General features: G+C 55.4%; 2 protein-coding genes across 2 annotated transcripts; one reads left to right on the top strand and one right to left on the bottom strand.

The window, feature by feature from the left end:
• Positions 1-528: 528 nt before the first annotated feature.
• UBE2C (ubiquitin conjugating enzyme E2 C) lies at positions 529-4,159 on the top strand. Its single transcript, XM_032838664.1, has 6 exons — positions 529-739; positions 1,295-1,322; positions 2,047-2,133; positions 3,082-3,286; positions 3,382-3,441; positions 3,909-4,159. The coding sequence occupies exons 1-6, from the start codon at positions 639-641 to the stop codon at positions 3,965-3,967; spliced, it is 540 nt and encodes a 179-aa protein (XP_032694555.1). The 5' UTR covers positions 529-638; the 3' UTR covers positions 3,968-4,159.
• Positions 4,160-8,666: 4,507 nt separating this feature from the next.
• TNNC2 (troponin C2, fast skeletal type) lies at positions 8,667-11,326 on the bottom strand. Its single transcript, XM_032838661.1, has 6 exons — positions 11,195-11,326; positions 9,695-9,746; positions 9,415-9,558; positions 9,208-9,322; positions 8,944-9,080; positions 8,667-8,792 (listed from the first exon to the last, which is right to left on the bottom strand). Exons 1-6 carry the CDS (start codon positions 11,195-11,197, stop codon positions 8,761-8,763), a joined length of 483 nt encoding a protein of 160 aa, XP_032694552.1. The 5' UTR covers positions 11,198-11,326; the 3' UTR covers positions 8,667-8,760.
• Positions 11,327-12,038: the final 712 nt, after the last annotated feature.

The raw sequence follows: 12,038 nt of genomic DNA, 5'->3' as shown, positions 1-12,038 counted from the left end.
AAAATGCGGAGAGGCTTTTATTACGCCCGTTTTACTCGTCCGTGTCCGAGGTCACAAAGCAAACCGCTGGAGAGGCCGAGCAGGAGCCTGTTTGTTTCCAGCAGTGTCCTGCTTTGGCCATCGTTCCCCTCCCGTGAATTTTCAGACACAGGTCCCAGGAGGTGTGCGGGACATTAAAACTAGTGGAGGAGCAGGAGTTTCCGGGATGAGGGAAAGGTGCTGATGTCATCAGACCTGAGCCCTCCCTTCCCCTTGGAGCAGGGATCCCGGGGCGCAGCCGGGAGTTCCCTCCTGTAGCCAGGTCTGGAACCCGAAAGGGTTCATCCCACGTGGACTTTCTCTTGGCCCTTTAATGGTCGGCGTTTTCCAAAGGCCAGCAATCCGCTGCAGATTCGTTAGTTAATGACAGCCTCTTCTGCCAATCGCCCGCCCAATGCTGGTGCGCTGGGGGGTGGGTGCAGCAGTTGCGCGGTGACAGCGCACTCTGGCGCGCCCCATTGGCTGGATCAAACGCAAGCGAGCCGCTGATTGGCCGGTGCTGCTGGAGGGTTACAATTCAAACGCGGGCGGGCGGACCCCGGGCCCTGCAGTTGCAGTCGTGCTCTCCGAGTTCCTGTCTCACTCCTCGCGCCGCCCGGATGGCCTCCCAGAACCGCGACCCAGCTGCCGCCAGCGTCGCCGCCGCCCGCAAAGGAGCCGAGCCCAGCGGGGGCGCCGCCCGTGGCCCCGTGGGCAAGAGGTAGAGTGTGAAGTGCCGGACCGGGCACGGCCTGGGCCTCGGCGTCTGGAGCTCGGACTTCCGGGCCCCCACCTCCTCCTGGGGTGGGTAGATGTGCAGGGACGGGAGGGCACGCAGGGAGCTCGGGTTGCCCTTAGAGGGCCCCCGGAAGGAGGACAAAAGGGGGAGGCACGCTGCCATGATCCTCCGCGGGTGAGTCAAGATGAAAGTGTGCCTGGGACCCTCGGTGGTCCGGCGAGGTGGGGGCGAGTGGAGACGGAAGTGGGGAGAAACTGGGATCCGGCACCCGGAGAGAGACGTCAGAGAAGCCGAGGGGCTTAAGAACAAGGCAGAACCGTCCTGCCTGAGCCTGGTAGCTCACCCAATTAGGAAGGGTGAGGACTCGCTAGGACTCTCCGGTGGAAATGGGGGTGAGTGTGCCCCAGCTGAGTCTGGCCTCGGGGCAGGGGAAGCCTCCATGACAGCTCCTCCAGAGTCATTGGGGTGAGGGAAGAAGCGCCGTGGGGAGCCTGGGCCGTCCACACTCCCAGGTGACTCCCAACGCTTACGTTGCAGGCTACAGCAGGAGCTGATGACCCTTATGGTGAGTGACTCCTGCCTGGACGCCAAAGCCAACTGATCCACCCTCCACCTCCCACTCGCTTATCAGCACTGGGGACAAAATGATGACTCCGCTTTCCTGTCTTCTGGGAAGAAGTTAATAGACCCCACCTGCACCTTTCTTTCCAGGAGTGTCTACTCCAGGTCCCACCCACCATCACCATGAAGTTCTCTCTAAAATACAGTTCCCTGAAGCCATGCAAGGCCTTCTGTCTACATTGCCTGGCCCTACTTTCCTGCCCTGAGATTTACCCACACCCAACTCTGCCCTTACAATTCCTAGGAAATACACCTGTCATACTTTCAAGTAATTTTCCCTAGATGATCTTGTCTACTTTAACCCTGAATATCCCACTTGTGTCTTTCAATGCTGATAATTGTATCTCTCCCTAGTCCGTGAGTCGTCTTTAGGCTTTGTATATAACCAGCACTAACTAGCATGTCGAACTGAATTCCCAGCATCCAACAAGATTGGGGGGTACAGAGCTGCCTTCTGTTGCTCTGCATAACCCTTCCCTCCTTAACACACCCAGTACTCCTCCCCAAAGGGCAGGTTCCACCCCAAGAATTGAATCACTTCCTCAAAAAAAGCCTATAGATTTGATCCAAATTTTGGATCAAGATTTGATGAGCTTAAGGGGGAGGATTTCACCCACTGATCCCCAAAAGTGTACTCTGCAGCCCAGCAGATGTTGTTTCTTCCCCAGATGTCCGGTGACAAAGGGATTTCTGCCTTCCCTGAATCAGACAACCTTTTCAAATGGGTGGGGACCATCCACGGAGCAGCTGGCACAGTAAGTGTAGGGTCGAGGTAGGTGAGTGTGAGTTTGCTGGGTCTGGGGAGAGGCTGGAGGTAAAAACCAAGTGCAGGTCAGCTTCAAGCCTGGCAGGACACTTCCTTGCTCTGTTCTTGTGCTCTCAGACTGTGGCCTCTATACAGTAAGAGGTTGGGTTTAAAGCAGAACTTTCCATCTTAGATGCCTGTGGGAGGCCAGACAGAAAGGAGTATGGAGCGTACCTGAGGACGTTGGCCAATGGAAAGGCACAGGTCTCAAGATGGCAGCTTTCCATTGCTGCACGTCTGGTTTAAGATGAGTCAGAAGGAAAAAAAAAAAAAGATGAGTCAGAAGGGGCTCCTGGGTGGCTCAGTCGGTTAAGCCTCTGCTTTCGGCTCGTGTCATGATCCCAGGGTCCTGGGATCGAGCCTGGCATCAGGCTCTCTGCTCAGTGGAGAGCCTGCTTCTCCCTCTCCCTCTGCCTGCAGCTCTGCCTACTTACTTGTGCTCTATCTCTCTGTCAAATAAATAAATAAAATCTTTAAAAAAAAAAAAAAAAAAAGAGTCAAATCCAGGGGCACGTGGCTGGCTCCATCAGTGAATGTGCAACTCTTGATTTCAGGGTTGTACATTCAAGTCCCATGTTGGGCATAGAGATTACTTAAAAATGAAATCTTTCTAAAAAACAGAAATTCAGGTGTATGCCTTAAATATCCTAATTTTGACATGTCAGCAGCTAATGTTGTGCCTCACTAAAGCACAGGTAGTCCTCAGGATGCCAGTTTATACCACAGGGTCACTGAGGTCCCCCTGCCAGCTGGAGAGAAAGTACCAGAGCCGGTGTCTAACACTTTGTTTTTTGTCAAGTCCCAGACAAACTCAAAAGCCCTCGAACGGCCCTTACTGGGGCCTGGGTTGGTAGGTGAGGCTCAGGCTCACTCCCTAGCTCTGTTTCTCCAATGCCAGGTCTATGAAGACCTGCGGTATAAGCTCTCCTTGGAGTTCCCCAGTGGCTACCCCTACAATGCGCCCACAGTGAAGTTCCTCACACCCTGCTACCACCCCAACGTGGACACCCAGGGGAACATCTGCCTGGACATCCTGAAGGACAAGTGGTCAGCCTTGTATGATGTCAGGACCATCCTGCTGTCCATCCAGAGCCTGCTAGGAGGTGACTTCTGAGACCAGCCCCTCCCTGAGCCTGGGAACCCAGCCCCGGCCAGCCGCTTCTCCTACTGACGATTCTCTCTTTCCGTCCACCCACAGAACCAAACATTGATAGTCCTTTGAACACGCACGCTGCCGAGCTCTGGAAAAACCCCACAGGTGGGTCCTTCATCCTTCTTGGGCACCGGGTGATCCCTCCCCAACCTTCAAAGACTACCTCAAGCAGAAGGATGCTGGTGACTTGGGATTGTGTCCTGAGGACAGGGTCGGGGTGGGTGTCAGCCCAGATAACCAGTTCTGCCTCTGCCTCGGTGTTTCTGATTTGCCTGTTTGCCGTCAAATCAGAAAACTAACTTTCTACATTAATGTAGGTTGAAGGGCTTTGAAGTAGAAAGAAAACTTTGTGTAAATGACTTGCTCACTAAGACTCCCAGTCACCTCCCCAGCATCCCTGGGGTCGCTGAACCCATCCAGGAGAGCTGACAGGCAACCAACAGAAGGAGAATCCCCCCCCCCCCACGCCGCCAGCTCCCCAGACTTGTCCCACCTTTGTATCCTTGCCTGCCCCCTTGCCCACCGTAACCCTTGTCCTCACCACTCCCTTACACCTGCCTGTTCTCTTCCAGCCTTTAAGAAGTATCTGCAAGAAACCTACTCAAAGCAGGTCTCCAGCCAAGATCCCTGACTGTCCAGCGTCTCTCCTTGTGTTGTCTTTTTATTTTCTCCTTAGACAGTCTGTCTTTTTCTTCATTTCTATCTAGGACTGTGTATCTTAAGCTGTGGTGTCATTTTTGTTTTGTTTCTGTTTTTTAAATTAAGTCTCTGGTTGAGCCCTTGTGATGAATATATTAAATAAATACATTGGATTTTTTTTTTACAAGTTGCCTTGTTGTTACCCCAGGGATGGGAGCGCTCAGGGTCGGTGGAGTAGGATGCCAGCTCTCGCCCTGCTCCTCTCCCCAAGGCCTGGAGGCAGCTGACACGCTGAGCGGCTGAGCAAGGGGGTGATGAAGATTCCTTCCCTTGTGACCTTAGCTATTTTATGACTGCATCTGTCTCCTCTTCTAGAAGACGGTATTACAAAATGCCTTTCCATCTAGTTGTGATGTGCACTGGGAACAGCAGTGAATATTGGAGCTGTCCCAGCTGAGTTAGGAGGAGGCTGAACCAGACTTTGAAGCAAAAGAGCTATAGCTGTAGAAGGAGTATATGTGCACAGCAGGGGCTTGGGAGGTAAGGACCAGCCACTGTGCTCTGACGGGGTGTTCTGGTCCTAAAACAGAGAAGAAAAGCACTCAGGTCACCCTACAGCAGGCCCAGGGTCTGGGAGACCACCAGGGAACACCTCTTCCTGCCAGAGAGCCCAGGACAGCTTGACTCACCCCTTAGCCCCGCCCCCCCCCCCCCCCGCTCGCTGGATGGCCCCACACTCCCAGGGAGTACATTCACCTCATCACCGGTGAATCCTCCCGGCTGCTGTCCCCACTGGCCCAGGCCCCTGGCCCCGAGGCCCTCTTGACCCTGACCTGCCACAGACCTCAGCATTGAGCCCCTGAGAGGAAACTCCTGTGCCAACCAGTTGGGATCCCTGCAGGGGTGGGCAGGGGGAAAAGCAGGCTAGGGTGATGGCCCTGGTCCAGGTCCCACAAGATGTCCAGGATGGACCAATAACAACAGCCAGGTGCCCTCCAACACTGCCTGGGTCTCGCTCGGCCTCACCCAACCTACCCAGCTCTGCCAGCAGCTGGTTGTGCAGGCCTGGGGGAGGGGGAGGAGACAGTAGTGGAGGGCATCAGGAAGGTTCTCAGCATCCTCCTGCTCCTGCCAGCCCAGGCTTCTTTCCTGCCCCCATGAGCAGCGAGGGAGGCAGGCAGGTGAGAAGTGGTGTAAAATCCAGATGCGGATGTCCTCAGCCTGGGTCCTCTTACATGGAGCTGTTAGCTCTCCCCTATGGGTTTGGAGCAGGGCTGCCCAATCCAAGGTCCAGATAAATCTGCCAGGGGGCTACCTCAGATGCAAACTTAGATTCAGTCGGTCTGGCTGGGGCCTGAGGTCCTGCATTTCTCTCGAAGTTAAAGGTGTAGAGTGGTGTAGAGCGGTGTTCTCAAGGTGTGACCCTCCCACCTTTCACCTGGGACTTGGTAGAAATGCAGAGTCTTGGTCCCAACAAGCTCTCCAGGATTCTGATGCCCTCCCAACGTTGAAAAGCCCCAGCTAAAGGATGTCTAAGAACAGGGCCTGCCTTAGGACACCTCTCCATGTAGTCCTTGATCAAAGCGTTTGCCCCCTGCCCCCAGGATGGCCACATGCCCTTTCTCGTGTCAGCCCCAGGGGCTGACTGTAGTTCAGAACTAATCAGAGTGTTCCCTGGGATTAATTCCTGGGAGAAAGTAAAATTATTTTACTAATAGCGTTGCTAAAAAGAGGAAGGAGTCCGGGCAGTTGGTGCAGTCAGCTGCAGATGGAAGAAAGCCAAGCAGAGACAAGTAGCTAGGAGACACGGAGGTGACATTGAGATTGGCCTCCGGCTGGGAAGCCTTAGCATCCCAGTTGCAAGAGCCAGTAAAGCCCTTTAAAGTCTGTTTGCTTTAGGTTTTAGCACTTGGAACAAAAAGAAGCCCAGTACAGGAAGTATTCGAAGGTATCATTGTTCCCATACACGCCCTACAATTACTGAGTATCTACAAAGTAAAAGCCCAAAGCAGGGGGAAGGACTAGGTTCTGTCCTCAGAGGCTAAGCTTGGGCAACGAGGGCAGGCAGACTGGCACGTGAGTGGGGTAGAGTAAGTGCCCTACAGAGGGGTGGTGAAGAGCTCTGACCCAGCGGTCCGCACACCACCCCCATGTTACTTGCACACACTTAGACTTAACCTCTCTGTAAAATGCAAATATTACTAGCTACCTCAGAGGCTAGATGGGCCTTGGAATAGTGCCTGCCTCGTCAGGTAACAAACGTCGGCTGTTAGACTCACATGTTACAAAAGCTCACAGGTGGGGTACCTAATGCAGACCAGGGAGGTCAAGGAGGGCTGTCTGGAGAAGGAGATGGGGTATGAAGAAGTTCAGGGGTATGGAATACTGGCAAAGTAGCATGGTAGTCACGTCCCCTAGGGCTTGTGAGGCCTTCCAATTAAAGGCCTGTAATTAAAATGCATGGGCTTTACCTTGAGGCAGCTAATGAAACCTTGAGTAGGCAGGGATGTGATCAGATTTGGTTTCAGAAAGCTGCTTCTGGCTGCCACCTGGGGACTGAGTGGCAGGGAGATTAACTGCTGTTCTCAGCAACCTGGCGAACTGTGGCAGCAGCCCAAGTCACAACACCGAGTAGGCTCAGAGAGGAGGGAGAAAAGGGTAAGGGGATAGGAAGAAAGGAGCAGGGCAGAGTCAATTACAGGGGCGAGGAGGATCCGGAACTCCTGATTTGGACCCATCCCTCAGGGTGCCATCCCTGAGGTAAGTGAGTGCTGGGAGAACAGGATGGAAGGTAAGCGGGATTTCTCCGTGTAGGGCAGGACCAGTGCCAAGGACTCAGGGCAGGCAGGCAGAACTGTCAACAGGTAGATGGGGCCACAGTTAAGAGCCTTGCTCTTGTTCCCACCAAATGTTGGCATGCCTGGCTACGTCGCCTCACTCTGCCTTCATGTCCTCTGCTGTAAAATGGGGAGAACAGCATCCGACTGCCTCAAGGGTTGTGTGGACGAATGAGACCTGCCTGCAAGGCGTGGAGCCCAGCACACAGGAAGTAGTCCTAGTGATGACTGACCCCTGCTGGAGATACACACTGGGGAACGTGAATGGGTCAGAAAGGGGAGCTGAGAACACAAAGGACTTGCAGAGGGAGGACTGTGGCGATGAATAACAGGGTGGGCCAATGTTTCCAGGTGATAGTAGTGATATTAATAATAGCATTAAGATGGGCACCTGGGTGGCTCAGTGGGTTAAGCCTCTGCCTCCGGCTCAGGTCATGATCTCAGGGTCCTGGGATCGAGTCCCGCATCGGGCTCTCTGCTTGGCAGGGAGCCTGCTTTCTCCTCTCTCTGCCTGCCTCTCTGCCTACTTGTGATCTCTGTCAAATAAATAAATAAAATCTTTAAAAATAAAAATAATAATAATAGCATTAAGCATTTAGCATGTGCCACGCTCTGTTCTAAGCACTCTACACTGCACACACTAACTTGTTCTCACAACCCTGCAAGGTATGTACTGTCCTCAAACCTATTTTACAGAATAGGAAATTGAACCACAGAGTGGTTTGTCACTAGCAATGAGGATTCAAACTCTAAAAGCACAGTCACCACTGCACTGCATTAGCTTGGACCTGAAGCCTGCTCTGAGTTGTGTGCAAAGAGCTCTGGAAGCCAGACAGAGCCCACTCAGCCAGTGGGAGCAGGGATCAAGGGAGAAGAGGTTATCTGAGCTGGGTCTTGGTGTCTTTGAGATGGTATCTGAGCTGAGTTGAAAAATTTGCCAGGCTTGTTAGAGGAGGAAGGGCACCCCAAGGAAGAAGAGCATGAGCAAAAACCCAAAGGCTTGAAAGTGCACCCTCACTGTCCAGAGCAGGAGCCACAAATTGCCCGGTGTGGCTGAAACCCGAGCGCGGAAGGAGAGGAAAGGAATTTGGACTTGATTCTAGAAGCAAAGGGGAGCCTTGAAGGTCTTTCAACAGGGGACCAACGAGGTCAGATTTCTTTTAGCTAGATCATGTTAATGTTGAGCTCATTGGCGGGAGCTAGAGGCAGAGATCCAGTGTGGAGATAATGACGTCAGAAACGCCTTCCCGGCTGTGTACCCCCACCCTCTGTCCCATCTGCAGTATGGAGCACCTAGAAACACTCAGAAGAGACGAAGTAGAAGTCACGCAGGAATGCATGCCGCCTGGAACGGATGGATACAGTGCTCAACTTTCCCATTCCCAGCCCGTGAGCCTACGCGCAAGAACCAAAGGCTGCAGAAAGGAAGGACGGTGGGGAAGGAAAGGGGCCTCACCCCGGGCTCCTCCGAGTTCCAGCCTCCTGCCATGCCCTCACCCTACCCGCCATCCCAGCACCCTCACCCGACAGTTCCAAGCCCCCGCCCCGGGCCTCCCTCTTCCAGCGTCAGGCGCGTCGCGGCCCGGTAGGCCGAGCTGTCCACGTCCAGTTCCAGCCGCGGGGAAGCTGCCCAGCTTGTCCGCGCAGCCCTGGGCTCCTGCGCCTCGGGGCGCTTGAAGCTTGGCTTCCCCCTCTTCCGAGCCTCGGGTGGCGCCCCAGTCGGACGGGCCCTGACAACTCCCCCAATCCCCCCAACCCCCACCCCGCTCCTCCTCTCACTCAGGCTACGCGCTTTGCCGTGTCTGCTTTTATTCCCTCAGGACGCCGAGCCAGCAGGGGCCGCGCCTCCCTCCCGGGGCGGGGCGGAGAGCGGGACCGGGCGGAGGGCGGGAGGTGACAGCGCCCTCGCCCCAGGGACGCGCGGTCTGGGCGGAGGCGAGGGCGACTTTTACTGCACGCCTTCCATCATCTTCAGGAACTCTGCCGGGAACGAGAGGAGAAGCATAAATCGCACGAAACCACCTAGAGCTCCCCACCCCGCCCACGAAGCCGCGGACAGCCCCCTGCGTGTGGGCCACGCCCCGGGCGTTCCGCCTGGCTCCGCCCCCCGCCGCGCCCCCGCGGGCCTCACCGTCGAAGTCAATGCGGCCGTCGTTGTTCTTGTCTCCGTCTTTCATGAGGGATTCGATCTCCTCGTCTGTCACGTGCTCCCCAGAGGCCCTGAAAATCTCAGCCAGCTCCTCCGCATCGATGTAGCCGTCCGCGTTCCTGGGGGGCGAAGGGACAGGGTGGGACTCAGGGCAGGCAGGGGCGAGTCGCCCTGGCCCCGGCGACGCCCCCTCCCTCCGGGCCCCGCGGAGAAGTGAAGCGCGGTGCGGCCGGGCCCCCAGCGCACCTGTCAAAGATGCGGAAACACTCGGCCAGCTCCTCCTCGCTCTTCCCCTTCGCATCCTCTTTCATCTGGCGCACCATCATGACCAAGAACTCCTCGAAGTCGATGGTGCCGCTTCCTGGGGGGAGCAGGTGGCGGATGAGCCTCACCCCTGCATCCCCACCTCTCCCGCCACCGTCGCAGCCCCGCCTCGGAGAACCACCTGCTCACCGTCCTCGTCCACCTCCTCGATGATGGCGTCCAGCTCCTCTTTGGTGGGTGTCTGGCCCAGCATCCTCATCACCGTGCCCAACTCCTTGACGCTGATGTCCCCGCCACCATCAGCGTCAAACATGTCGAAGGCAGCCTTGAACTCTGAAAGAGGCAGAGGACTGAGGTGGGGCCGGCTGGACAGTCAGCCTCACACCTTCCGTCCCCTGCCGGACACCAAACCTTGCCCAGCACACCTCCACGCGGCAGCCAGCCCTCCCACCCGCACCCCTGCACTCACCAGCGATCATCTCCTCGCTGAGGTAGGACCGGGCCTCCGCCTGCTGGTCCGTCTGCAGAAGACACAGAGTCAGAGAGTGGAAGGGGCGGCCCCACAGCTCATTCTTGCCTTAACCCCATTCTCTTCAACCCCCTTCTGTCACTGTGCTTTGGTCTTCCAGAAAAATGATTCCAAACCAGCACCACATTTTTCATGTTCCCACAGCTACCTGACCCCAGTTTTGAAGAACTAGGGAGGAAACACAGATTATGCCCAAGGTCTTCAACCTTGCTAATCAGATGTCAAGTCAGGAATCCCCCCACTAACCTCGGGCAAGTCATTTATTCTACCCTCTCTCTTCTCAGCAGCTTTTCAGGGATGAGGTGACATCTGGGATGTGAAAGGGTTTTGGACAGTGCCAACACGATTCCAGTGTCCTCTCCCAGTTTTCCCTAGCTCTCAGCAGGGCCTGGCTCTGTAATAGGGGCTCAATATATGTTTGTTCTCAAATAAATAATAATGCAAGGCAAAGTCATTGAGCACTGGTTAGGTGTCAGGCCAGAGACTGGGCCCTGGGACCAAGAAGACTCAGACGCATCATCCCTCCCCTCCAAGAACTTGTGGAGATGGAGATTTTAATTTTCTTTCTTATCATTGAGCCATTGGAGTAAATACTACTGGTGCTGGGGAGAATGTGATGGGAGCCTTGTGGAAGTGAAAATAAGATTTGGGGGGAGGGTTCTGGCCACATCCAATCCAAGCCATCCAGCTATGGGGCTTTGAACTGAGGCTGGTTGGGGGGGGAAGGCTGAGGTGGCCAGGGCGTTCTGCCGGCTGGCTACTGCCCTCTTCCTTGCCCTCACCTCCTCATTCCTCCTTGCCCACACAAGAGGATGGGCTATTTTTAGCCTGGCATGGGCAACAGCAGCTGTCCTCCAGGGTCTAGTTACCCCTTGAAGTGAAGTGGGGAGGGGGACCTCAGGGGAATTGATAGCCCCAGATTAGGAACCCTCTCTGGGAGGCGGAGGTCTCTCTAACCTTGGTCTATCATCTTCTGCCCCTTCTCCGCACCCTCGGAGCTCTTGGGATCCTGCACCTTAGCTGGCTTGAGACCCTACAGCGCCCCCCCACCCTTCTTCCAGAGGAGTCTTCAGGAGAGTTTGGCAAGGCTTCTAGCCCACCCCTGCTGCTGGCTTGCTGGTGACTCACTCTGGCCCTCAGGGTACCCCCCCCACCATGAGGGAGACAAGCAAGTAGCCCCTCATGGCTCCATGACCAACACAGCCGGAGCCTCAGGTCTGCAGGGAGTCAACAATCACTGGAACACCCCAATCCCCCCCACCCCTGGAGAAGTCCAAGGCCTTCTTCCCAGACTTCCTCCTAGACATCTGGGCTCCAGGAGCCTTCAATGTTCCATCTTCAAATGTCCAATTACTGAACTACAGAACACCCAGATCTGGCCTGGAAGAGGTCCAGAAGTGTTTCAGCAAGCAAAGGGATGAAGTCCCTTCTTGTCCTTACCATGGTTGCTAGTCCCAGGGCCTCCTCCTCTGCTGCAGGTCACCTCCTCAGCACTCCACCACCCGAAGATGCCCTGGCCTGCTCCAGCCCCTCGAATTTGTAGGGGCACCCTCTCCTCCCACCTCCCTGCTCCCCAGGACTAGTTGCCCTGGCCAATCAGATCCTGGGGTCAGCGAGCGCCTCCTCCCCGCACCGCATCCCAGAGTCCTAGCCCATTACCTAATTTAGCCAAGGGCCCTTGCAGAGAAATTTAAGCCTCTGAGCAGGTGGCAGGCCTTGATGTCCTAGATTCTTGGGAGGAGAACCCGCCCTGCTCCACTGCCTTAGGGAGCCCCTTCTCAAGAAACACGGTGGCTCCAAGATGGGTAAAGGACAATCAGAATGGAGAAAAGTGAAGCAGCACAGCAGACAGGGAAGAGGACAAGCCTGTGAAGTCTGAAACCCAAGATCCCGGTCCTGTCGCTGCTAGCTGTGCACTCAGGCAGGCGACCTGCCACTCTGAGCTTCAGTTTCCTTCTCTGGGAGGTGGAGATGGGGGCAGTCGTGACCTCCCTCACAGACAGACCATGGGAAATGAAGCCCAGCTCTAAGTCACCTAGCTTGTGCCGGCTCCATAGGGTTGGTGCTTGGCAAGTGGAACAGCCGGCCTGTCTGAACCGTGGTAGAGGGCTGGGGAGGGGAGGAGGAGAAGGTGACAGCCGCGGTCATTGAACCTCTAGGACGAGCCACACACTATGCTAAGCATTTTAACCATGTGATCTCACCTATATCACCCCTATCCCATGAGGGAAAAGCTATTATTATTCCCTTTTTACTAGGGAGCTTTGTAAATCATAAAGGTCTC

Source organism: Lontra canadensis, unplaced genomic scaffold (genome assembly GCF_010015895.1).
Source record: "Lontra canadensis isolate GAN:19392208 unplaced genomic scaffold, GSC_riverotter_1.0 scaffold105, whole genome shotgun sequence".
Taxonomy (NCBI): Eukaryota; Metazoa; Chordata; class Mammalia; order Carnivora; family Mustelidae; genus Lontra; species Lontra canadensis.
This window is presented reverse-complemented; position numbering and strand designations above follow the sequence as displayed.

Bases quoted from the DNA above. Each gene is read 5' to 3' on its own strand.
- TNNC2 (XM_032838661.1), bottom strand. The intron at 9,323-9,414 runs GTGAGCAGGTGG...TGCTCCCCCCAG, and splicing joins CGAGGAGGTGGACGAGGACG to GAAGCGGCACCATCGACTTC. The intron at 8,793-8,943 runs GTGAGGCCCGCG...CGTTCCCGGCAG, and splicing joins CGGCCGCATTGACTTCGACG to AGTTCCTGAAGATGATGGAA.
- UBE2C (XM_032838664.1), top strand. From the start codon at position 639: ATGGCCTCCCAGAACCGCGACCCAGCTGCCGCCAGCGTCGCCGCCGCC. The intron at 740-1,294 runs GTAGAGTGTGAA...CTTACGTTGCAG, and splicing joins CGTGGCCCCGTGGGCAAGAG to GCTACAGCAGGAGCTGATGA. The intron at 2,134-3,081 runs GTAAGTGTAGGG...CTCCAATGCCAG, and splicing joins TCCACGGAGCAGCTGGCACA to GTCTATGAAGACCTGCGGTA.